This window comes from Zerene cesonia, chromosome 9 (assembly GCF_012273895.1).
Source record: "Zerene cesonia ecotype Mississippi chromosome 9, Zerene_cesonia_1.1, whole genome shotgun sequence".
NCBI classification, from domain to species: Eukaryota; Metazoa; Arthropoda; class Insecta; order Lepidoptera; family Pieridae; genus Zerene; species Zerene cesonia.
The window spans coordinates 4,997,476-5,022,768 of NC_052110.1; the positions used below are offsets into that span (position 1 = coordinate 4,997,476).

The 25,293-nt window shown below is 33.3% G+C and overlaps 1 protein-coding gene across 1 annotated transcript in view; it reads left to right on the forward strand.

Moving 5' to 3' along the window:
- Nucleotides 1-25,293, forward strand: part of LOC119829084 (DE-cadherin) — a 179,220-nt gene that overhangs the window by 139,239 nt on the left and 14,688 nt on the right. Inside the window, exons 2-17 of the mRNA XM_038351459.1 lie at nt 1,693-1,775; nt 2,309-2,431; nt 2,562-2,687; nt 2,957-3,106; nt 4,068-4,253; nt 4,490-4,692; nt 5,300-5,477; nt 5,682-6,174; nt 6,652-6,923; nt 7,737-8,018; nt 10,892-11,045; nt 12,118-12,305; nt 17,773-17,964; nt 19,959-20,114; nt 23,677-23,874; nt 24,904-25,120. Coding sequence (XP_038207387.1) covers nt 1,693-1,775; nt 2,309-2,431; nt 2,562-2,687; nt 2,957-3,106; nt 4,068-4,253; nt 4,490-4,692; nt 5,300-5,477; nt 5,682-6,174; nt 6,652-6,923; nt 7,737-8,018; nt 10,892-11,045; nt 12,118-12,305; nt 17,773-17,964; nt 19,959-20,114; nt 23,677-23,874; nt 24,904-25,120 — 3,201 coding nt within the window. The remainder of the gene's footprint in view (nt 1-1,692; nt 1,776-2,308; nt 2,432-2,561; nt 2,688-2,956; nt 3,107-4,067; nt 4,254-4,489; nt 4,693-5,299; nt 5,478-5,681; nt 6,175-6,651; nt 6,924-7,736; nt 8,019-10,891; nt 11,046-12,117; nt 12,306-17,772; nt 17,965-19,958; nt 20,115-23,676; nt 23,875-24,903; nt 25,121-25,293) is intronic.

Here is a 25,293-nt window from a genome sequence, read left to right on the forward strand (position 1 = left end):
AAATAAAAACGTCATAAAAATTACTGGAGATTACTGTAAATATATCTCGAATCTGATACATGACGTTTATTATATAGAAGATGTATGTGGAAGACGAGTTGTTATGCCTTCAGTAAACGAAGCTGCTATATGAGCATGAGATTGCGTTCGCTGAAAGCGGATATGGGACACCTACGAGCATATCGAATATTCGGTTGACGGTTGTATTGTTTGGTTTGACGTCACTGAATGTCTAATCTGTTTTTGTATAATATATACAACTTTAAGACACGCATCGCTTTCAAATATATTTCTTATTGATACAGGAGACTTGGAAATGGTATTTCGATTTAGTATGTGGATTTACTTGTGCTTATTTCAACAAGCCGCTGTTGTCCTTTGTCTAACTTGTTTCTATAAATTTATATACATAGAATCGTAGAAATCTCACGAACCAGCATTAAAAAGTATATGACGTCTTAACGAATTATCTAAACTTTATAATCAATCGTTAAAACTTTTCACATGAAACCTATTGCATTGATTTGTTTGTAGTCTCTGTTTTTGACATACGATCCAAACTAGTGCAGTGCTCGCGAAAGTTATTTCGTTGGCATATTCATGCATTTTCACATTGAACAAAACTATCTGCTTTAGCAGAACGAAAGTAAATAGAAATAAATGCTTTTGTTGTGAATATATAGCGAATACTATGGAATTTTAATGAACAAAGATGCGAATTGGTTGACCGCAAAATACGTCCGAAGTACATTTTGAAAAGTTTATATTTTAAGCAATACATTATATAGGTTATATTTTTACAAAATGTTAATTAGATACCTTATTAGATTAACTGGTATTTCTCCATATTCAAATACATAGAAACATGTGCATTAAACGTTCTCAAATTATAACAGCATATTTACCAAGATAAAATACCAAAAATTCATATCGCAACACGTGTACCGATAAATACAGAAATATTCAGAACATTTCTACAGCGAAGATATTTCGCTAGTCGTTCCACTGTAAAGTCTATTACAATTCTAGCACAAATTACACATACCTTGGCTCGTTAAATATTGTTATTGTTCCCGTAAATTACATTTGCGTTATCAAGAACACAGTGCGAGGTACAGAGGTTAATGTGGAACGCCTTTATAGGTTCCTTGCTAGCTTGAATAAATTATTTGATAATTCATTAATTTTTGTATCACTCGGTTTTAAGTGATAATTTTGAACATTTATAAACTGTTTGAAACAAAACATTTTGATTTAGAAGCACTAACTTCACCATCCTAAATTTGTTTACGTTTAAAAGTTATTTATCTTATTTGTCTAATTTGTTTATGTGTAGTTTGAAACTGTAGAGAAAACAAGTCTTTTAAACGATTCCATTGAAATTAAATAAGTATTCGACCCTTCTGTCCTATTTAAGTTATCTAGTTAAGTGTAGCTTTTTGACTTGAGATAAATTGCGGAATGGAGTTAAAATTGCAGTGGCCTTGTTGTGGCCTGTTTGAAACTTGCTCGAACTCTATGAGATATAAACAAGTTTCATTGGTTTAATTTTGTTTTATTTAATTCCTTATTTATGGTTAGTTGAATAGCTAAAACAGTCAATACATTCTAAGCTTTCTTCATGAAATGTTGGCGCTGAGAAAAGTATATTTTTCAACGTCGTTTAATTATTATTTTTTTACTTGTTCACAGTCAGAGATCATCCATCACATCACGTGACGAGGTTACGACACTCCAGACATCTGGATGGGTACCTGCCATTACACACGTCGGCCGTAAGTAACCCCCGTTTAATCCATCACGATCTAATTCATCATCAACATTTACCATACATACCCTATTTCGATTAGCCCTCGAAGCTTTATCCCTTTAGATTTCATATTGATTTTGGCTTATTTTTAATATATTCGTATAGTAATTGCATGTAAGTCGTATGTTCAATTACACGCATACTTTAAATGATTTCATTATGCCTCACGGGGATTGACGTAAGTAATCTTCTTAACTGTAAGTTAAATCATATTCCATTTCTCTGTGCCTATAAATAACTCATAATTAATTTCTTCTTGATAAACCGAAGGAATATCGTAAGGTAAATTCTAGACGTAAACAAATGTGCTTATGGAAATAACGACTTATGTTGCATGTTTAGAGATGTGTATAGATCAGTTACTTTATTTTAAGATTACCTAGTTTTGGGAGCTTTTAAGTTTCTATTATTTAGATAATATTGTTCAATATAATATGTGTAAAAATCATTAATAATACAACAATAATGACGGAGTTGCACACCCGAATGGGTTTTCAGTTTATTCCGGCGACATCACCCAAGCTTGCTGTGAAGGACAACCACAAGCCCTTGTTTACTGAATGTTTAAACTACAAACCTACATTGAAGGAAGAACAACCTCCTGGGACGTATGTTTTTACCGTGAGTATGACATTAATGTGTTCTAAATGTTGTCATGTAACATTATTCCGAAAAGAAGCTTATATTTAAAAAACAAAAAAGTAATCGTTACAATGTTTATGAAACTGAAGATATGAATGTTTACTTCTAGGTCCATGCAGATGATCGAGATCCCCCAGATATGGGTGGCACAGTGACATACAAATTCGTCTCGACACCAGGAGAAAAGGAAAGATTCCATGTCAACCCCAAAACTGGAGAAATCACCACTGCAGATGTCAGTATTTTTGTGACTCCCATTATTTCAATGAAAAATATTCCTATTCATTAAAATGAATGTAGAATGAAAAATTAATCTCCATGTAATTTGTCAGATTCTTTTGTCCCTTCCCATTGTTTTTGAATTGAACTATTTTCGTACATTTCATATTTTATTTCAACTTGTCGTTTCTTGAAATTTCAAAAGCCGCAGAGATTGCGCGAGGAACAAAGGTGGGTATATTTAAATTAAACTTTTGCGCCGTTTAATTGACACGTGTTCTTCAGATATTTGATCATGACGAGCCGTCCCGTGAGAAAGAAGCCTACATTACAGTTCGAGCCAGCGACAATGGACATCCTCAGCTCGATGATGCTTGTACCATTAAAATCCTCATCGAAGACATCAATGATAACCAGCCAGTCTTCGACAAAGTCGTAAGTGTATTTGGTGTTGAATTAAATCCAGTGAACCTTAAGGTAGGCGTAACGTAACGTAAGGTTGGGTATCTGCTGACTGCTCGACGCACTGATCATTTGAATACAACTGCTATTAAGCACTACAAATTACTTACTTGTTAATTCTGTTATGATTATTTTAGGATTCATATAAGCTAGATACATAAGAGGTACGAAGTTGTTAATATATGTAATTTGTATTAATTTAATATTGCATCATTCGTTAACTGTGACTAACTTTGCATTCGTTCATTAGCCTCAAACCGTGGCGCAGACTTTATTAACACTTGCCTGTTTTTCGAAGGTCTTCCGTGGAGATGTTTGGAAGGTTTGTCTTAAGAACAATGAATTCCACAAAATGAGAGAAAGCGTTTCGCACAAAGACTGTTAAAACTTTTTACACTTGAATTTTAATTACTAACAATCGATTGTTACCATCGCTATCGTAGTTTGTGAAGTTTTTAGAATTGGTTTAAAAAGTCATGATAACAATCGAGTTTATTTAAAAAAACATATCTATTTCTACTTGCATGTTGCTGCATGTCTGATTTAGGATCGTAAGCCGCCACTCAAGGCGATATTGGTAATAATTTTATACGTGTGTTTATCCGATTCACCTTTTTTTGCACATTCGTAGTTGATGTGTTTTCTTTAGCTAGGCTGCTCTTTCCCCATAGACGCATTTTATCACACTGCACGATTATTGATTATTTTCGAAAACTTTCTCTTAAGCTTGAGCATGCTTTGCGTAGGACATGTCGATGTTAACGGAGAGGAAGACTTAAGGTATATATTAATTTAGGCTAAAACACGTTGTGTGAACACGATTTAACCATGTTTTATTTCTATCTAACGAAGGACAAGGAAGTGATGTAATAATACATTTATCTGCTGGCTGTTAGAAAAGGTCTAATGCTCATCTTTTATATTTTTCGTATAGTCGTACTCGGAATCAGTACCACAAGATTTGCCAAGCGGCCGTGAGGTGATGAGGATATCGGCTACGGACATTGATGATGGAAATAATTCCATAGTGCAATACGATTTAGACTCAAATTCCCCGGATCAGGCGTATTTCTATATCGACCATGATAACGGTGTTATATTCCTGAACAAAACGATCGATGTAAGTGATATATTTATTATTTAAAGTTTAATAGATTGGTCTTTTAACAACCTATACAAGTCACGATGTTGTGTTTTATAATTATAAACTTATCATGTCACACCTTAAAATGTCACATTGTCATCTATAAATAGTTATCATAAATTGTCGTCAATTTAGCATGCTTTTCATATGATTTAATTAAATAAATCTTAAGTTGCTTAACTCGCTCTTAAAATATTTCCAATGATTTTTAGAAACCACCCGGCTATAAATTCAAATTGAGCGCCATAGTAAAGGACATGGGAGCTGAACCCCAACAAAGTTCGATCACTTTAGACATCCAAGTCGTGGAATCGAACAAGAAAAGCCCGTCTTTCATAGAAGTTCCTGATGAGCCGATAAGATTAAAAGAAAATTACGCAGACTTCAATACTCCCATAGCCACAGTGAGGGCGGTGTAAGTATTGGAATTCAATTTGCTCGGATTAAACTTGATATCTTTACCAAATCTTTTATTGTGTTTGAGTTTGATGTGCTTTCTTTGTGTCCTTACTTTTAGGAAAAGTCCGTTATATCATTAAAGTTTGTTTGTTTGAATGTTTGCCCGTCAAGCACGCTGAAACTACTGAATAGATTTTGATGAAATTTGGTATACAGATAGGTTATGAACTAACTTGGGTAATAGGATACTTTTATCCTGATTAAATGCTCCCTAGGGATAAAGCAGGAATCTTGTTATCCGGGCGGAGCCAGGACGAGCATCAAGTAATTTATATTTGATTGAAAATACTAATGTTTATATTATTTATAATACAACTAACGGATAATTGTTCTAATTTGAGATTTGAGATATCTAAGATACCAATGGATCCAAACAATTGATAATACTGAATAATTAATTTTGACTTTATATAATTAAAATCGAACACTTTATCATAGTATGGCGCATGAGGAATATTTATATTTTTTGGCATAAAGTTCACATTAAATTGGATACCTAAAATACCCTACACCAACCACATAAAAGAAGCAATCCTTAAAATGTACTATATTTTCATGTCCAGATCAAATATCCCGGAAGAGAAGAAACTTCAGTTTGAGCTGGTGATGGGTCAAACAGAACAGACAAACAAATGGCATACATTCGTGCTGGAACCCGAAGCTGACTCAGCATATATAAAGCTTGGTAATCATTTGGATTACGAGAAAATAACAGACTACACGTTGACTGTAAGAATACAGGTAAGATAACATCAGCTTTAATCCATCAAATATTATTTTAAGTCCTGCTTTTTTCGTCGATTTTGAACTTTAATCTATATATATACTATAAAAATAAATAAATAGTTGGTAAAGAGAATTCATTAAATTTAAAAATTAGACATATATTTCTGAGATCAATCAATTTTATCCTGAATAATACAATTTTTTACAAATCTCTTCCAGAACAATTACAAGCTAGCCGCTGAAACAATTATCCAAATAGAAGTGGAAGACGTGAACGACAATATTCCCATATTCAGTGAGATACGATCCGGGAGCGTTCTAGAAAACGAACCGCCGGGAACACCAGTGATGCAAGTCAGAGCTTTCGACGCTGACGGTACTTCAGCTAACAACCAAGTCACGTACGAACTGGGAGATCCCTCTGACCCGTTCGCGATAGACAGCATCACTGGCAACATAACAACCCTAAAGATGTTCGACAGAGAAGAGAGGAGTTTCTATAACATCAAAATAATCGCGACCGACAATTCCGAGTCGGCGCTCATACCCGGTAAACACAACGCTGGTCAACAAGTGTTCCTTATAGAGATAGCTGATAAAAACGATAATCCACCCCATTTCACACAAGACACGTATGTCGCGGAGTCCATAGCTGAGAACGCTAACATTAATGAACTGGTCACGCAAGTTACTGCTTTGGATATTGATACGGGTGAGGCTTTTTATTTCAGTGTTATAGGTTGAGGAAAATTTTTACATTGTTTGTTTTCTTAAACACAATTCGCTTACTGAGAGAGCCCTTGTCGTTCAGGAACAATGATTTCTCCTGGTAAAAGACATAATTTACCATTTACAATTTATAAATTACAAAAATAATTTATCTTGTCTATAATAAACCTGTCTTAAAAATAACAATAAGACGGTTACTATAAGGATACCTTATGTAAATTTACACGAATGTTATAAAGAGGAAACTTTTGTGTTCTTGTACGTTGTCTAAAACTGCTGAACTGATTTCAAAAATTCTATCACTATATGAAAGCTGCAACTTCCAACTGACATAGGCTATGTACCATTAGCGAAGCTGTGGCGAACAGCTAGTTAGATATAAAGCAACTTTATGAGAAAATAATTCATTTCACCTAACCGAAGCATTCATCTCAATTCTTATGTTTTATTATATTTACAGCATCCGTGGTAACATACAGCATAGTAGCTGGTAATACGTACGACGCGTTTGTAATACGTAATTTTACGGGTGAAATTCGTGTTAACAACGAGCTTGATTACGAAAACATTACCAGTTATAGTTTGGATGTGAGGGCATTTGATGGTCTGTACGAAGATTACGCTAAAGTGCTGATCAAAATCGAGAATTTAAATGATAATCCGCCAGTTTTCTTGGCCAACTACACTAGGACAATAGAGGAAGAGAAATTGTATGAAGGCTGCATAGTTAAGGTACGTATTTGTTCGGTATATGCGTCTAATTAAGACGCAGTATTGTTTATGTTATCGTTCACAGCAAAACACACCTACCCGAACGTTTATTGATGTTCACATGTTACGTGAAATAATTGATATAACGAGCTTTTTATTTTCTAATTTACGAAGCATTTGTTGTATGAAAATAAAATATATTCTTACACATACCCAATTTCAAAGGCGTATATTTAGAAAGAAAACACATTTGTGGAATTCATACCAACACTGTAAACAAATAATGAACATTAAAATAAAATTATGTATGAAATCACTACATAGAATAGAACTAAGTCGCTTTCTCTGTATCTATGTCCCTATGTATACTTAAATCTTTATGACTAGGCAACGAGCTTTGATGGGGTTTTTTAATAGATATTATATATAGAGGTGTATATGTTCAATAACATCTAGTAAACTACTCCGAATTTAACGCGTGCGAAGCCGCGGGCAAAAGCTGTTTAATTATAATACATTTTATTTTATTTATTTTTTTTATTTATGTCATAGCGGGCAACTGGGCTGGTGGTTCGCCTGATGGTAAGCACCACCGCCCATGAACAATCGCAGAGGTAGTGCCTCTGCGAAGGTGTTGCCCGCTTTTAAGGGGTTAAGGAAAAGGAAAGGATTAACGACTGGAAAGAAGGAATGGACTGGGACGGGTGAGGAAAAGGAAACGGGCCTCTATATCGAGACAGCTTTAATTGTGTACGCTAATTCGAAATCCGCAAAATCCAATCTTTGCACATATTGTTTATTATCACATATTAAAACATTAAAATACGTCAACAGGTTGAAGCATATGACCCCGACCTGGATAGGAACGAGCCCCAAAACATAGTCTACTCTTTGGTCAAGCACGAGCAAAAGGAGTTCCTTCAGATTGACAATGACGGGTGTCTCCGACTCACCAAGCCCCTAGATAGAGACCAACCCTCTGGCTTCACGAGATGGCAGATACTCATCATGGCCGCTGACCATGGAGGCAGATTAGGGTCAGATAGCTTGAGGTCCACTACTGAAGTTATTTTGGAGCTGACGGATATCAATGATAATGCGCCGTTTTTGACTAATGTAAGTATGGCATTTGGTATTAATGAGTACGCTGGTGAATTATGAGGAATTGTTTTGTTCTCAGATTTACTAAAATAATAATTTCATTAACTAAATTAATTTGATTATTTTCTTGGATTTATACCCAATAACAATTAATTATATATTTTCTTTAATAACTTTGTGTGTGATTGACATGTCAATAAAATGCGCGCTTTACATAAAAAGATCCCGATTAAGCGAAATAATAACGTAATTTTATATACCATATCAACTATTATATTTAACTAGCTGTGACCCGCGGTTGAAACCGCGTAAGTCCGTATCCCGTAGGAATATCGGTATAAAAAGTGCCTATGTGTTTCAGTTGTCCAGCTATCTACGAAGCAAAATAGTATTATTATTTACCAATAGATGTCAGGAAAAAAAAACACGAATAAAACACGAATATGACATTTTCTAAAAAAAATTCCTAGCTAGATCGATTTATCGCCCCCGAAACCCCCTATATACTAAACTTCATGAAAATCGTTGGAGCCGATTCCGAGATTCCAATTATATATATATATATATATATACAAGAATTGCTCGTTTAAAGGTATAAGATTTATACGAAAGTCTGTACGAATTTAATGAGGGATCAAAATACGGAATACGCGTTATTTTAAATGAAACCAACTGGAATAGTTCTTTCTAGAAATCGCTATAAAACGTGGAATCATTATTTTCCTACACAACACCTACATAGCGAAACGCCAATGTAGGTGTATTGTTTCGTGTATTTACTAAGATCTCAAGATTCCTTTCAATTATTTAGGTTGAAAAATAATTCAGTCTTGTAAAGGACTTGTGGCACAATTCTTTTAGATCCCAAATTCAAAGAGATATTCAATACCGGGGAATTCTAAAAACATCTCAAATTACACTATTTTGTAGAAGCACGCTTAAGCTCACAATTTCTATACCATATTGAAATCATTGATGGTTTTAATCGTCAACTTTTGTTACGATATTTATATGCGTCTCGTGTTGCGCCCTTTTTACCGACTTCAAAAAGAGGAGTTTATCATTTTGACTGTATTATTAGGATTCTTTTTTTTTATTTGAATGCTGGTCCCAATTGAATTTGGTCTAGATCTGACGATTAATGCACCTTATGTTCAAATAGTTTTATTGTTTTTGCTATAGAATAAGAAAAATATAGTCTTATTAGGTACAACACACTACACAAGATACAGAAAAAAAAAACAAAATCAAAAATCTGCTTTTTAGAGAAAACAAGATTTAATTTTACAAATTACAAGATATAAATTTGTGTAGTTAAAAGGGCGAGGCCACTCAGCATACCGCTGGTTCTTAGTACCCCACCAGACAATTCATAAACCTAGTGTCCCCTTTTTATGAATTGCACATATACATTCTCATACATTATATTTTATAATGTCTATAAAACTTTATGCTCATATCTATTACTTATCAGTCATTATTTTATAAATGTAAAGACTGAAATTAATTGATATTTATACAAATATTATGTTATACCAATCGAGACATTTCAAAAACATAGCGAAACGCTATAAAGCTTATCAGACCAGTGCTATCCGTAATCTGGAAAGTCAATAGGCTTGTAAGAAATTAGTCAGCCGTTTATTCAGATTTATGTTGATTACCGATCCTCTAAAAAACTCTTCGGCTGTTTGCTCGAACTTTGTTGTTGGAAGCTTCTTAATCTAGCTGTGGAAATGATTTCATTTACATTTGTTCTTGAATTATTTTCTGTGACTGTTTCTTGAGCTTCCATTTTGTTTAATATTTTAATCATAACAATTTTTACATGAGAGATCTATGTATTTGTAAGTAGAAAACAAAGATGGTATTGAATTAATATAGGTTTAATAAACAGTATGAAAATCCATAGAATGTTTAGGCTTAAAAACAGGACAGTTCTTTGGCATCATTGTTACATCTGTAGAAACTACTTTCCGAACCAGTGTTGCGTTGCTACGATTCTATTATTCTTGCTTCTATAAGAAGTCTAATTGAATAAATAAGTATTTGAGTTTAAGTTTATACACACACTTTATAAACAATATTTACTATTTTCATTGAGCATATAATCTGTTCAAAACTAAAGATCACCCAATTTACAGTGTAACAATATTTTAGTGATTTATTTCAACTTCAATATAGTCGGTAAAAAAGTCGCAACTAAATTGATTCCGTTTCAATCGTTAACACTCTAATTAGCGAAACGAAAAAAGCTCGAAGCGAAATAACAAACGAACGATTCAATACTCCTTTAAATTTCCAATTTTTGCCTCAGAACATGAGTTTCGTTTAGGTCTCCCCGGGTATCCGGGCCGTTAATTTTTCATGCAAATCCCTCTATCTATGAAAGCTCAATTCGTTTTCCGATCCTTTAGACTTCAGGTATTTTCCATTTCCTACACTATCTCTCGGATTTAAATAATACACGGAAGGTCCGGTGGCTTACCCGCTTTTGTATTTTCTATTGAAATTGATAGATTGAGGGTCCTCGGTAAACCACGTGTTAACTGGATTAAATATTTACATTATTTGTAGCGTATGTTTTTTTCCATCTTAATATGTAGATTATTGTTTTTTTATAGTTTTTTAGCTTTAGTTAAGCAATGCGTAGTTGGATTTATTTCATCAAACTCAAATACCCAAATTAAAATACAGTATAATACGCATTGTATAAACATTTAGATAAGCGTTTGAATATTTAAAATCTATACATAAAATACATTAAAACTTACAAATACATAATATGAAAATCTTCATTTACACTAAGCATTCAGAAAGTCAGTCTTACAGACACTGCATCAAATTATGCACCTTAAAGTACCTACTAATAAGGCGATATATTGCAGACACAGCCAGTGATATGGTACGAGAATGAACCCCCCGGGCAAGTGGTGATCCTCACAGCGAAGGACTACGACTCAGCAGAAAATGGGCCCCCTTTCACCTTCGCACTTAATGAATCCGCCAGCTTCGATATACGTTCTAAGTTTCATATACAAGGTAATTAATTTCATATTTGTTTTATATTGAACTAGCTTCCCCCCACCGACGACAAATAAATGATTTAATGACTGTCTATTTCATATTTATATTTTATCCCAAGGAAGCATTTAATCGGGATTCGAAGTATCCAAGTCAGCTCATACCCTGTCTGTATTTCATCAAAATCCATTCAGTTGTTTCGGCGTGTTTGACGGATAGACAGATAGTTTTATGTTAAAATTTTCACTTCGTATGTTTATATGCGTTAACCTCAACAACATCTCAACCGATTTAAAAATGTATAGTTGGATATGATATGTACACGATGTATGATGTATGTACACGATGGGCATAGCCAGGGTGGAAATTATAGCCATTATTAAAATTGAAAAATTCCACACATAATCGGGTAACCAATAAGTGCTAAAACGGCCCATCATCGGCATAGTTAAATCGCAATAAATGGCGTCCCAAGCTGAACTCCTAACTTTGTTTCTTCAGTGCCAATTCAATTTAGCAATTTGCGTGTTGATAATTGTGAGACGCGGCTACGGAAATTGTTAACTAAACTCATTTTAACATTTTATTTTACATCCAGTATTCTTTAAGTGGCTATTTATTGCATCGGGCTAGCGATGGATTAGTTTTAATTATAAAATGATTGTAATCTAAAAATTAAAAAATATAGAGATTATCAATTCGACTGCCTTTTATTTTTGATTTTTTAATTCTTTTGTTATTTGAAAGTTGTTGCCTCCCATGTGGTCCCATTTAAATTTGGTTTAGTTGCCACAATTTGAAGGTAATTTAGAATTTTGTTAAAAAATATATTATAACAGTTTGTAAGATGGTGTCTACTACAATATCATGGCTTCCTTTATTTTTTGATGTCCGTTTAGATTATTTAAAATTATTTTTAATTTGACCTTTATATATGATACAAAACAGACTTTTACCTTAAATAAATGTAAATTTACGTACAAATCGCAACCTATCCTAAAACCTAACCTAACCTAAAAAACTATCACAATATCATGCGAATATTTTAGCGAATAAATAACTCAACATAATCTATCTCTTTTCTCAACAGGCAACATTCTTTCAACGCTAGTGTCCTTCGACAGAGAGCAGCGTAAAGAATACAAAATCCCCGTCGCAATAACAGATTCTGGTACACCAAGACTGACCGGAGTGTCCATTCTTCATGTCGTGATAGGAGATAGGAATGACAACCCTATGTCCTCTGGGGAAAGCAGCATTTTCGTTTACAACTATAAGGTAAGATTGAGTAATATTTTTTTTTCTTCGTGCAGGATATTCGAAAGTTATCTTCTGTAAATATAATATTAAGTTCTTGTGAATTATTGTGTGGTCCGTGAGTCGTTAGTTAATTTTCGATATCGACTTTTTTTGTTAATATCAGCATATACTAATTTCGCAGTAGAATATCATAAAGATTTAAATACTTGTGTATTAACGTGTTTGTAATTAAATTTTGCATAATCTTATCAGATTTGATACGGACTTTCCTAAGTCTTTACTAACTATTCATGCTCAGCTCATTTTTGTACTTTGCACCTGCTAGGAATTACATTAGAATATGTATCATAACTAAGTAAAATAAAAAGATAATTTCAAAGAACTAGAATCAACCATCCAGTACAAGGTAAAATCTTTATTATATTATAATATTGAATTAATACACGTTCAATGTAAAAAAAAGTAAATTTGTTTTTCTATATCTTTATGAAATGAAAATTTCATTTGAGATTTATTTATAAAAAGTCTTGCATAAATTCAATTTAATAAAAAGTACCATTATCTCTATGAAGGCTGATACTGTGCGCTTTATTTTCAATTAATTTAAAAGCGAGCTATCAAATATAAGGCTCTTCATTAAAATTAAGAATAATATTTTATGTAAACTCGACGTAGAGGAAGATTTCTAGTCTAAAAGCGTGGCATAAATTCCTTAAATCTGCGCCGTAAATCCTTTAGATAAAGCCTGAAAATCATTGTTCTCAGTGAACGAAAACTACAATTATCTAAATAGGAAATTTAATTGTATGTAGATTCTACTAGAACTATCTTATTAGCCCATTTCTATATAATCTAATATATTTGCTACGTTTTTCTATAGTCGTTTACAACCTTTAATAATTAATTTATTAATATTCATTGAATCTAAAGACTTTACGCATTTTCAAATTCGTTATCGTATATATTTTTTGTGTAATTTTAAAATTGCGTCGTGACAAAAATAAAATAACCAATTGTTTATAATTTCGATAGACTTACATTAAGGTATTTCGATACATATAATAAGATGTGTTTTCCCAACGCAAACAGACGGAAACTTACTTCAATGAGATATACAGCTGGAGGTATTATGTAAGTATTGGATGATAATCTAGCTCTTCTGTCTTTCCTGTGTTGTTTTTTTTTATTATTTTATGGTTGTACTGGATGGTATGATTCTGATATTTTACTCGTTTCTTTTTGTATCGATTTGTTTTTCTTTCGGTTGTGCTTTTTATGTGTTTCGTTCGTTTCTGTTTGATTACTATTTTCATATTAATACTGTTCTTTTGCGTTGTAATGAAGATAATGTTTTATGTGATTCTAATCTTTTACTACTCTCAATTCGCGTACGTGTTATAAACAAATTTTTGAAAATATATTTTTATCATTATAGCTTTTTATACTACTAGAATTATATTTTAATTATCTTACTCTTTAATTGTAATAAGAGATAAATAACATCACCTATTTATCTGTATCAAATTAACCTAATGTCTAAAGTTCAAGATATTATAATATTGTGAATATATATACTGTAGATATATATTAGAGGGTCGGAGCATGACCTTTCAAAACTCCCACTTATAGGAGAAACAATACATTACAAGTTTAAATTCATGCTAAATTTCCAATTATGTGTAGGACGAGGAGGTTTAATCAAACTAAACATGACTCTGAATAATATGAAAATAATATTTTTTCTATTAAATTTATTTGACAAAGTACTGATTCCGTTTTTCATTAAACGATTAGAGAATCTATTGATAATAGTTTATCATCTATTCAATAATTACTATTCAACATCAGCAGCATGTATTTCCAATTAAAATGCGTTTAATTTTTAGCTTTTTATAGCATTTAAATGGTTTTTATAAATGAGATTTTTTTTTTTTGAAAGACTAGAAAAAATTCGATCACGGGGCCGGATTCGAACCCTCGTTTCTTGCCTAACCGTAGCAACGCCTAACCTCTCGGCCACATGTGATCCCGCCACAGCAATAAAAAATTTCTCATAAAATACGTTTGTTTTAAATTCGATTACATTCGTGTTAATGATAATGATATTTTTCCATATGAAATTAATTCATATTGATCTATCGTAATAACCGATAGGTAGATAATATGTACCTACATGGAAATAGGAGCATTCCAACAAAATATTCGTTTACGTCCACCAATAACGAGTGCGCTAAGCTACTTAGAGGACCATAAAAATAAAATTTACATTGAAGTGCGCAGAGTACGTAATGTAAGACGAAAATATCTTCAAGTAGCGGCAACACATTTATAGCTGTTTACAAACCCACGTAAAATGCTTTACGATTTTTCATTCGTCGCTATCACCATTTTATTGTGGTACAAATTTTATGAATTATGGTAACATTTGGAATGAGTTTACGTGAGATAGACGTATGTTTTCCTTGCTAACGTCATCTATACTGGGTTATTTTTAAACTTTGTCTTTGAAACTGATTAGTTCTTTATTTCCTTGTTCGGATGTATAAGTTATATAGAATTGTTCACATAAAGTACGGTTAGCAAAAGTAGTATAAGTTTTATAAAATCATAATTTTTGATATCGGTAACCATTTACTAATTTTACATTACTCGGTAACTTATAATGTATTTAATATCTGAATAAATAAATCAATAAATTTGTTTTTATTGCAAAAAAATATCCATTTTAGTTTAAAACTTCTGGTGAAAATTCACATATTATGATTATTATTCCACCAACTTCCACAATTTGTAAAAATATACGTATCAAGGAAATTATATGCTAACTGTACTTTGTTGTCAACTGTACCTTGAAAGAGTTTATTGTTATTATTCGACGGAAGTTTTTATTAAACTCAGTACGGAAGGTCAGTATATAACAGAATTCACCATAAAATTTTTCAATGAATAATTAACTCTAGCTATTATCCAATAAAGTTAATATAGACCGCCATAATAGCGGTATTTTATAATAATATATGGCTATTAAAATGTTAATTTCGCCTTAATGAAAGCGGGTTCAGTTGTGTGTGCGTAAAGAGGGATTAAGTGAGGAGGCACTTTTTACTGCCACCCCCGTTCCTCTAAGTTACGATGCTTGTTTTATTCTTGACTACCTTTAGTGCTTTCACTTGCCGAAAGGTTTTCCTTTTATTAAATTTTCTTATGTACGCACCTTTCTTTTATATGAAGATAATTTTTATTTTTCTCGGACCCTTGCGTACTGGCCGCAAGATATCGCTCTTGTTAGTAGCTACGTGTACTTTTTAAACGCTTGCAAAAGTATTATGTTTATAGAACTTTGTAATGAACGACCTACATACATTTTCGTGTACATTGCTCTATCATATTAATAATAATAAAAATCTTTATTTATCCATACCTTACATTGACATGGCATATGTGGCATGAATTCTTGAACCAAGGAACTTAAAACTATGGACACTAGTCGTCTAAACTAGGCCGAGCCTGTATCTTAGATGGCGGTATCTTCCCCCTATGTATTTAATATAATTTTATATATACGCACATCTTTATATTACGATAATTCAATAAAATGACGTCATCAAATCGTCCAACCAAACAGACGGAAACAGCAAGCAGTATCGAAGAGCAGTAGTTTAACTAATTCTCAGTTCGGTCTCTTAACCGAGTTTATTAGAGAGACTTGGCCAGCGGCCGCATCGGCGTATTCTCACTTCTAAGTTATAACGAACTGGTTGAGGCTGACCGATTTATTTCAAGGATCGCTGTGTTTATAGAAATCCTGGAAACTGAACTGTTATTTGATAGTATTGATGCTTGAAATCTCTTGATAGGGATTGACGAAATAAAGTAGTAGATTTATAGTTAGGAGTTTTATTCTGAATGTATAGTCTATAGTTTTTAGATTTTTACTAGCTGCGCCCCGCGGTTTCACCCGCGTAAGTCCGTATCCCGTAGGAATATCGGGATAAAAAATAGATGTTGGCCGATTCTCAGACCTACCCAATATGCTTACCAAATTTCAGAGGAATCGGTCAAGCCGTTTCGGAGGAGTATGGCAACGAAAACTGTGACACGAGAATTTTATATATATAGATATTCGTTTGTGATTCAACGCTAAAATCTTCTAATAGACATACAATTTTTAAGTTATTGTAAATATGATGATTTTATGTACGGCAGACCAAGCAAAGGAACAGGTGGCCATGATTTTCAGTAGTCGTCACTGCCATAAACAATTGTAATACTGGTGGGGTTGCAGGTGCTTCGCCGGCCTTTAACTGACATAATATCCGTTTCTTGCATTAAACGCGCAAATATGATGACGTGGTAAATTTAAATGCTTAGTCCTATTGCCACATTTAACTTTGGATTGGGTGAACGGATACCCTCATAGGAGTCCTGTGTTCCAGTGGGAACATATATGGGCTGATGATGATGGGTGAACGGATCACCATAGAAAATAATGACTATGTTACATTTTACGTGCAACCCTTTGGGACTTAGCGGTCACTGATTCCAATTAAGCAATAAAAAACGTTATTTTACACTTTTTATGTCACAGCAACTCGACGTGTAACTGTAAGCGAAACATTTTTGTGGATAAAATATAGGTTCCCCGAATACAAGGCTGCATACGTGAATTTAATGAAGTTTATGCAGGTCAACACATTTTTAACCCACGATATTTTATTTGTTAGCTTCTCTGCTCCAGTGCCCTGGTTAATTTCTTTATTTCCTCAAAATTAATGAAACTGTAGGTACGTACTGTAGTAACCTATAGGCCGAGAGACGGGCGATATTTCGGTTTTATTAATACGAAGAAATTTAAAAGGATAGAACGATAAATCCAACAATCATTAAATGAATTGGAAAATTAAAGCGTTCCATTTACCGAGTGAAATTATGTAGGTCCGTATTATTCCTCGTTAAAACCTTTTAAAGAGATTAACGGTATTTTAATAAGGGTTTAATGTATGAGCGGATACTTTTGGTCGCTTTTGAATTGTTAAAAGATTTTCTTAAAAACATAAATTGAATCACTTCGAAAATGTTATTTTGTTTTCTTTCTACGTCATTGTTTTACTTTTGTCTTTTATTTCGCGTTTATTGTTTCTATTTTCTGATTTTGTAGTAATTTTATGCATGTAATTGAAACGGTCCTACTATTAATGGTAGAATATGAAAGTTTGTCCTACAGAATTTTAGTCAAAAAAATCAAAACTTATACTAATCTTAATGCTCTCTTCTATTTGGATATATAATAATTAATCCTCTAATGGGATTATCAGTTGACCATATTTAAAATCACCATAGGCAGACCAAGCTTTTTCTATCTCCACTTGAGGCACGCGGTGAGTTAAAAGGTTTTTCAGGAGATAAGCCTTTAAACTCACGGTTTAATGAAGAGTTACTTGTTTTCGATATTATTAACATGTTCATATCAAAATTTTCTTACCAGGGTGAAGCACCAGATACAGAAATTGGAAGAGTCTTCGTGAACGATCCGGACGATTGGGACTTACCAGATAAACGATTCATGTGGTTGCCATCCTATGAACAAAGAAGTCCCTATTTCGATGTTCATAGCAACACTGGCATGATCACAATGAAGGAGGGAACGCCTAATGGGACATATTTGCTGCATTTTAACGTGAGTAAAGCATTAATTCAACGAGTTTACTTTAACGCGATTTTGTATGTTTATGAAAGTGTGCTGGTATCGTAATAAATATCGATTTATTTATAATATTGTGTATTTGATACAACTCTTCTGAGGGAATATGGTCAAGGCCGGGGTAACATATATATCATGGCCGATATTTGTACGATACGTAGATAGGTATATATAATAATCATTTATATTGTTTATTATAAGTAATTATTTTTTTACTTGTGAATAAATTTATTAAAGTATGCACAACTAACACAAAAAAAGCTTTTTCTCTTATATTATATGTTTTTTGTAATAATTGTGAAATAGAATATAATAATTTATGTTTGGTAAATTCAACTCTATAAAAATATTAAAACCTTTTGAAATTAATTCCATTTAAAAAACAGCATTAAAAAATGTCCTCCCAAAATATTCTCGAATCAACCGATCCAATTATTTCCATGTTTATCAATCGTTAGTAATAATTCATTTGTTATTTTCAACCGCATCGCTGTATGTTATTATTGCTCCGTTTTAAAATTTAATTACAAAGCAATCTATCAGATATTCGTTTACTCTTTATCCGTAAACATAAAGTTTTCGAGTATATAGAAACAGTTGTCCTCATAAAATGATTTAGTTTAGAACAGTTAAGTATATTAGTAGTGAAGTTAAGCCCCGACCAGTAATCGTAAATATTTCATCAGCTCTCCGTCGCGGTACGTTTCTCTTGGATTTAGTGGCCGGGAAGTTAATAATTAAATGCTAAGTATTTGCTGTGACCTCAAATTCCGCTCCTTACGTTCCACGCTTAACGAGTCTATTGATTTTGCGAACACATTTGCGTTAAGATTTCTATGGAAAATGTGCATTTATTAACGCTTTTTTCGAGGGCTCCAGGTCGCCGGTTTTAATGGAAAGCGTATTTAAGTTGCGAACGTTTTCATACACACGTAAACCGTTTTCAGTTCGCTAAAAGATCAGTAGAGATTTGCATGGTTCCATGAAATTGTCTTTGTGAACCGTTTAACGCAATATACTGTGTAGATATATTATATTTCTGTGAGTATTTGAATCTCAAGGAACTATTAAGCCGCGCTTAACAATTTTAGGTTTCGCTTTATGCAACATCACCACAAAGCGTCAAAATTCAATTTTCTCACAATAACAGCAGTTTCCATTAAACTCTTGGCGTATTCAAACAAATCTTGTGTATAAAACGGTCTGAATAGGTCTCGTTGTAAACAGTGCTAGCTCTTGGGAAAAATGCTCCGATGCAGATTGTAATATAATATTCTAAGCGTTATAAATATCATGCTTCTTGTCCTCTGGGTAAAAACGCGTGTTCCTATTTATTTTTAATGTAGACAATCCAGTATAATAGAACTATGTTATTTTATATTCGAACAAAATGAAGCAACTTGATTGAATTATAGAATTTTTAAAACCAGCTTTATTTTTAGAACGTTTTTATTATTCCAGAAAATAAATAAAGCATGAAAATATGAGAATAAATATAGACAAAACAACTAAGTATGTGCTTTCTTAGCTACGAAAGTAGCTACTAACTTAATAAATGTTGCACATGTACAATGTTATTCTCTGAACATGAATGATTAAAATCTTGCGTTTTCTTTGCGTGCATACGAAATAGTTTGGATACATTTTTGCCTCACTTAACAACGATTTTTCTTTTTCTTTCGATTGTATACAAAGTAGTGATATATACTGTTTGTGTATAATGTAATATATATAAAAGAAAAAAATCAAATATAGGGATTTGGTTAAGCTTTAAGGAAAGCGTAAGGAAGATATAGCATGAAAAAGAACATTAGAAATTCTAAAATGACAGTACCAACGTAGTGTTTCACCCATTTTCAGGTTATCTAGAAAAAGTGACCTACTTTAAGATATTTGTGTCATCTATTCGCAATTATTTATGAATCAAAATTAAGATTTCATTAATTTAAACTTACTTATTTCCTCTATAGGTGACAGAAGAGAACGAGCCCCTCGTACCATTCCATTGGGTGGAGGCAACCGTGAGTGTGACCATCAAGGAGATTCCAGAAGAAGCTGTAGACAAATCTGGCTCTATCCGCTTCATCAATATAACAGCTGAAGAATTTATTGTGCCTGAGGCTGATGTAAGTGCAATATGTATTTAATAGTTACAAGAGGTAGTAAATTTGATTAATTGCAACTAAGAGGACTAAAGGTTTATATTTTAAAACAAATTAAATATGAACTGATTTAACTTTTCTTGAAATTCGTTAATGTTATAAAAATATAATTTAATTACACTTATGTAGAAGCAAATCAAACGTGGGACGCCTTTTCCTAGAAATGTGTAATTTCTTTCTTTTTTATTCAAATAAGTTATTACACAAACCACTTACAAATGTTAATATGCAAGTCAAAATCTTTATTAAAGTCCCTTAAAATTCCACTAAGATCCCAAAACATCGCAACTAGATTATACGAATACACTTCACGAGAATACATAACATCATGTATATATATATCCCACTTACTATGACCCTATGACGTCGTTGTCTTAACCAATTGTCCTCACTCTTATGTCATGTTATACACGACTGTCTTCCGACGTTTCCTTGGCATTATCAAGGCCCTCGAATAACTACTGGATTCAGTATATTTCGAGCTTATTGAATTATGCTTTTTGTGTTTTATCACACAGTGTCCTTTTGTTAAGCATTGTAATTAGGTATATAACTATTAATGAGTTTTAACGTGGAGAAGATCCAGGTTGTATGCAAATTTAAAAATTTATATTTCACTTTTCTTCATAATAAAAGTGTGAAGTCCCGTCTCCCCTACTAGGGTATGGGGCAGATGATATGCATCTGTTTCACTGATCGATTTTCTTTATAAAAAAGTAGATGATCAGCCTTCTGTGTCTTGCCAGACCGAGACATTTTTTTTTGCGTCCCCACCGGGAATCGAACCCAGGATCCCTCGGTTCTAAGCTCACGCGTTAACCACTGTACCAAGAAGGCGGTCATCAGGTATTTGTATTATTTACTGTTATTTTCCTAAGATAAAAGTACGTTTAAAATTTTTTCCTTGCTCTTATTTAAATTGTTACCTAAATGTGTAGAAACCTAAGAGTAAGATACAAAGTTGCAAAATATCCTATATTTTATAATATAATCCTTAATTAAATGTCCTTAAAGCAGAAGACTAAAGCTAAACCTTAAGCCATATAATACTTAAGTTGCAACAAAATAAGGCACATAACCGCTTAAAGTCTCACCACTATAGTTGGGTACTTAACAGTTATAACCTATTATGAACTGACGTGGCCTCAGCCCCTCAGTGCCTTCACGTCAATGGCTTGAGATTAATGTTTTAATGATTAATACATTGTAGAATTGAGATTTCTGAAGGCGAATAGAATATTAAGTTCTGTGTACTTAAAGACAATATATTGTAATTTAATATGGAGTGCTGTGGTCTATCGTATTCGTGTATTCTATAGGGGTTGTATATTATACTAGCTGTTGCCCGCAGCTTCGCCCGCGCGGTTTTATAGATTTTCATGGTGCAAACTTTCATTTATATTGGGGGTAGAATTTATCAAATTCCTTTCTTAGTGGATGCCTACGTTATAACATCTATTTGCAAACCAAATTTCAGACCGATCCGTCCAGTGGTTTTGCCTGTGAGTTTATAGATCAATATGTCAGTCAGTCAGTCACCTTTGAGTTACTTATATATATTTACATATTCAATGTAGATAACTAGAAAATTTTATGTACTTTCATTAGATTTTTTTTAAATTAACTCAGAAAAGTCAACGTAAAAGTGGATAAAAATGTCAAAATCTTTATTTTTGAGATTTTTGTGAATTTCATAACTATTTTTACGGGGCATGGGAATTCCTTTTTTTTACGAGCGAGTACGTGCCATATCCTGACTTTATTTACCACTATCCGCATTGTTCCTAGCACCCTTTACGTGACGTTTGACGCAATGACTAGCAGTTGGGTGTCAGGATGAAAAAATGGCGCTTTTTTATTTCTAGTTACATCAGCCTAGAGTTTTTATTATTTGATTGCTCCAGCTCAAAAATAGAACAGATGCTTCTCTATCTTTTGAAAGTATAGAAGGCAGTCTGATTAATTATAAATTAATATTACATACGACATCGTTTAGCGAAACAATGTTTGCTATGACAGAACGAAATTCATTGCACATAAACATTTAAGTATCTTGCAAACTCTGTATACAGATCCAAATGAGACAATTTAACCCACAATGTACATTTGAACGTCTTATGTCAGGGTCGGCTGAAACTTCTGGAAGTTGGCAAGTCTCCATAAACGTAAATACGTCTTAAGTGACCGTTTAGTGTATAGTAATGGCTTACACACTATATGGACCACATCGTCACTATTGCTATAACAGTTTTACGTCTAAATGCAAAAGATTGTCCGTGTGCCTGCTTGTCTCTTCTTTACGCCGCAACCCCAGAATCGATTTAAATGAAATTTGGTACAGATGTTACCTGAGAAAAGACATAGGATTTTAATTTACGATTTGATTTCTGTATGGAGAAATCCGCGCAAGTGTCTCTCTTTAATTTTGACCACGCGGTCGAAGAAGATATATAACCTAGCCATATTGAAATTCCAGCTTTCCCTAGGTTGAGAATTTTTTTTTTTTTTTTTTTTTTTTTTCATGATAGGGAAGCGCTTGACCACGATCTCGCCTGATGGTAAGCTGAGATGTGGTCTAAGATGGAGCGCGCTTCCCTAGAAGGTACTTGTTCACTCTTCTCTTGAAGACCTCCAGATTGTACTCGTCGGGGAACACAGACTCAGGAAAAATTGAAATCGGCCCCATAGTATTTGTGTGAAAACGTAGCAAACATACAAAAATACAAAAGTTTCCTCTTTACAATATTAGTATACACAAATAATAGCATTCAACGTCATAATAAACACCCATATAAACACAATAAGACCGCATTAAGAAATGCATAAAGATTCCCCGCACTGCCGCGTTGCTTTCTGGCATTCGGCAGTAATTTTTGCTCAACGCTGCTCATGTGATATGTCCGGCCCAATTCCAGTTAAGCTCGACGGTGTCAGAGATACGTTTGCCGCTTTTCGGGGAACTTGTATATTCGTTACAGATAGTCTGATGGTTGCCGACGAATTCCTATGTAAACACGTTAAAATTGTACTGTATTTTATTGTAGGAATGTTTAGGAAACACATGTACACACGTTTATAGGAGATGTATAATCGTTATTGAATAGTATTTGAAGTCAAGTTACTATATTACCTGCCTACAAACATCAGTATATCCCATAATAGCTGTAACCCGCGGCGTCACTCGCGTACCCGGGTACAAAGTAGTCTATGTCCAGACTATAATCTATCTCTCTACCAAATTTAATATACATCCGATGCTGTGTTTGCATGAAAAAATAACAAATATTCATACATCCATCCATACTTGCAAACTTTTGCGTTTATATTATTCTATTTCTTCCATGATCCTCATCTATCCAGGATGTCAGTTAGTATCTCACAATAATTAATTATTACATTAACTCTCGTGTTACGTTAACGCATTGTTATACTGAAGCTTTTCCTTTAAATAGATATGATAAGTTCCAGTCCACAAGCTATATACAAATGTGTTGACATGACATTTCTAAATTTGCTAACTTCCCAGGGTTTAAGCAAGAAGGAGAAGCTGCATCGCCGCCTCGCGCAACTATTCAACAAATCCATGGACAACGTGGACGTTTTCACGGTTTTCAGTAAACTGACAGTGAAGGACGAATTCCTGGACGTACGGTTTTCGGCGCACGGCTCCCCGTACTTTGAACCTGAGAAATTGGACAGCATGGTCATTGGGATACAGGAAAAGGTGATTTACAAAGCTATTAGAATAATCTTTGTATGTGCTTACATTAAATGTTTGGGTTCATTGTAAGAAATTTTATTAAGTTTATTTTGTTACAAAATACTTCCGACAGTTTTAACACTTGCTAGCTTACGTATGTAGTAGGAAAAAAAATAATTGCGTTGAAATAAAAGAGAGAAATGTAATTATTAAAATATAGCATTCGGGTTAGTCGCGCAAAGCTTCCCTATTATACTTAAATATTCTTAACTTTATTCACCTGTCTTCAAACTGCCATTACGTCCAGAAAATTCTGGAAAGTAAACTATTTTTCGCTAAACTTTTATCAGCTTCGACAATATGAAGCTCTAATTACGTTCTCACGTTTAAACTTGTTTAAAGTTTGCTCCGGGGAGTATTGTGGAAGGAAAGAGAAAAATATTTTCCTCCCAAAGCCTGCTACGTAACATTTGTAATGACCTCGTTAGTGACATAACGAGAATCGAAGCGGCGTGCAGTCAGCTTCAGGATGCGATTTTTGCTATGAAAATAGTTTTGTTGTATTTATTGAATTGTGAACTAACTGAGAATTGTGTTGCGTGTGACGTTTCTTCGGAAAAATTGTGATTTTGACTGAAATCATTGTTTTACGTAAAACTTACTCTTCTTGATAAGAAAGAACATTTTTTAATTGATGAAGTTAAGCATTTAAATAAAATCATGTGTCTCGTTAAGATTTGTTTAAGGAAAATTACCCATCATTATATTTGTCATTAGAATATCGCTTGATCAGTGAAAGTCACCTTAATATTGTAAAAAAATTCTTAACTTAAAGTCTAAGAATAAAAGAAGAATATAAGATAACTTCTAAGTGATAAGGCCGCCCAATACATTCAATCTAATTCAAATTATAATGTTACTTCTTTTTACATTTTTTTAAGAGTTCAGTAAATTATAATTAATGGATAAATATTGGCCTGGAGTACCAACAAAACTTCCAAACTAATATGATGATATTTAAGTAACCTTAAAATATACATCCACCCCTTTTAGTTGGAAGAAGAGCTCGGAGCGAAAATCTACATGGTCAGAATAGACGAATGCCTCATAGAGAAGGAGCAGTGCGAAGACTCCTGCCGGAACGTCCTGATGAAGAATAACGTTCCTCTCTCCGTGTACACGAACACCACCAGCTTCGTTGGTGTGAGCGCGAGAGTGGAGTCCGAGTGCACTTGTGATGTGGAGGAACCGCTCATTTGTCTGAATGGAGGTAAGTGGATAATTCTGGAAAATTCTTGATTGAAGTTTGAAATGTCACGATAATGTACTTTTTTAAATGCCTGTGTAAGTATACAAAAAAAAAATATATAAGAATAACTTTCTACCCTTCTTCGCAAAAGAGTGTTTCTCACGAAAACTTATCTACCTTAAACAATGTATAAA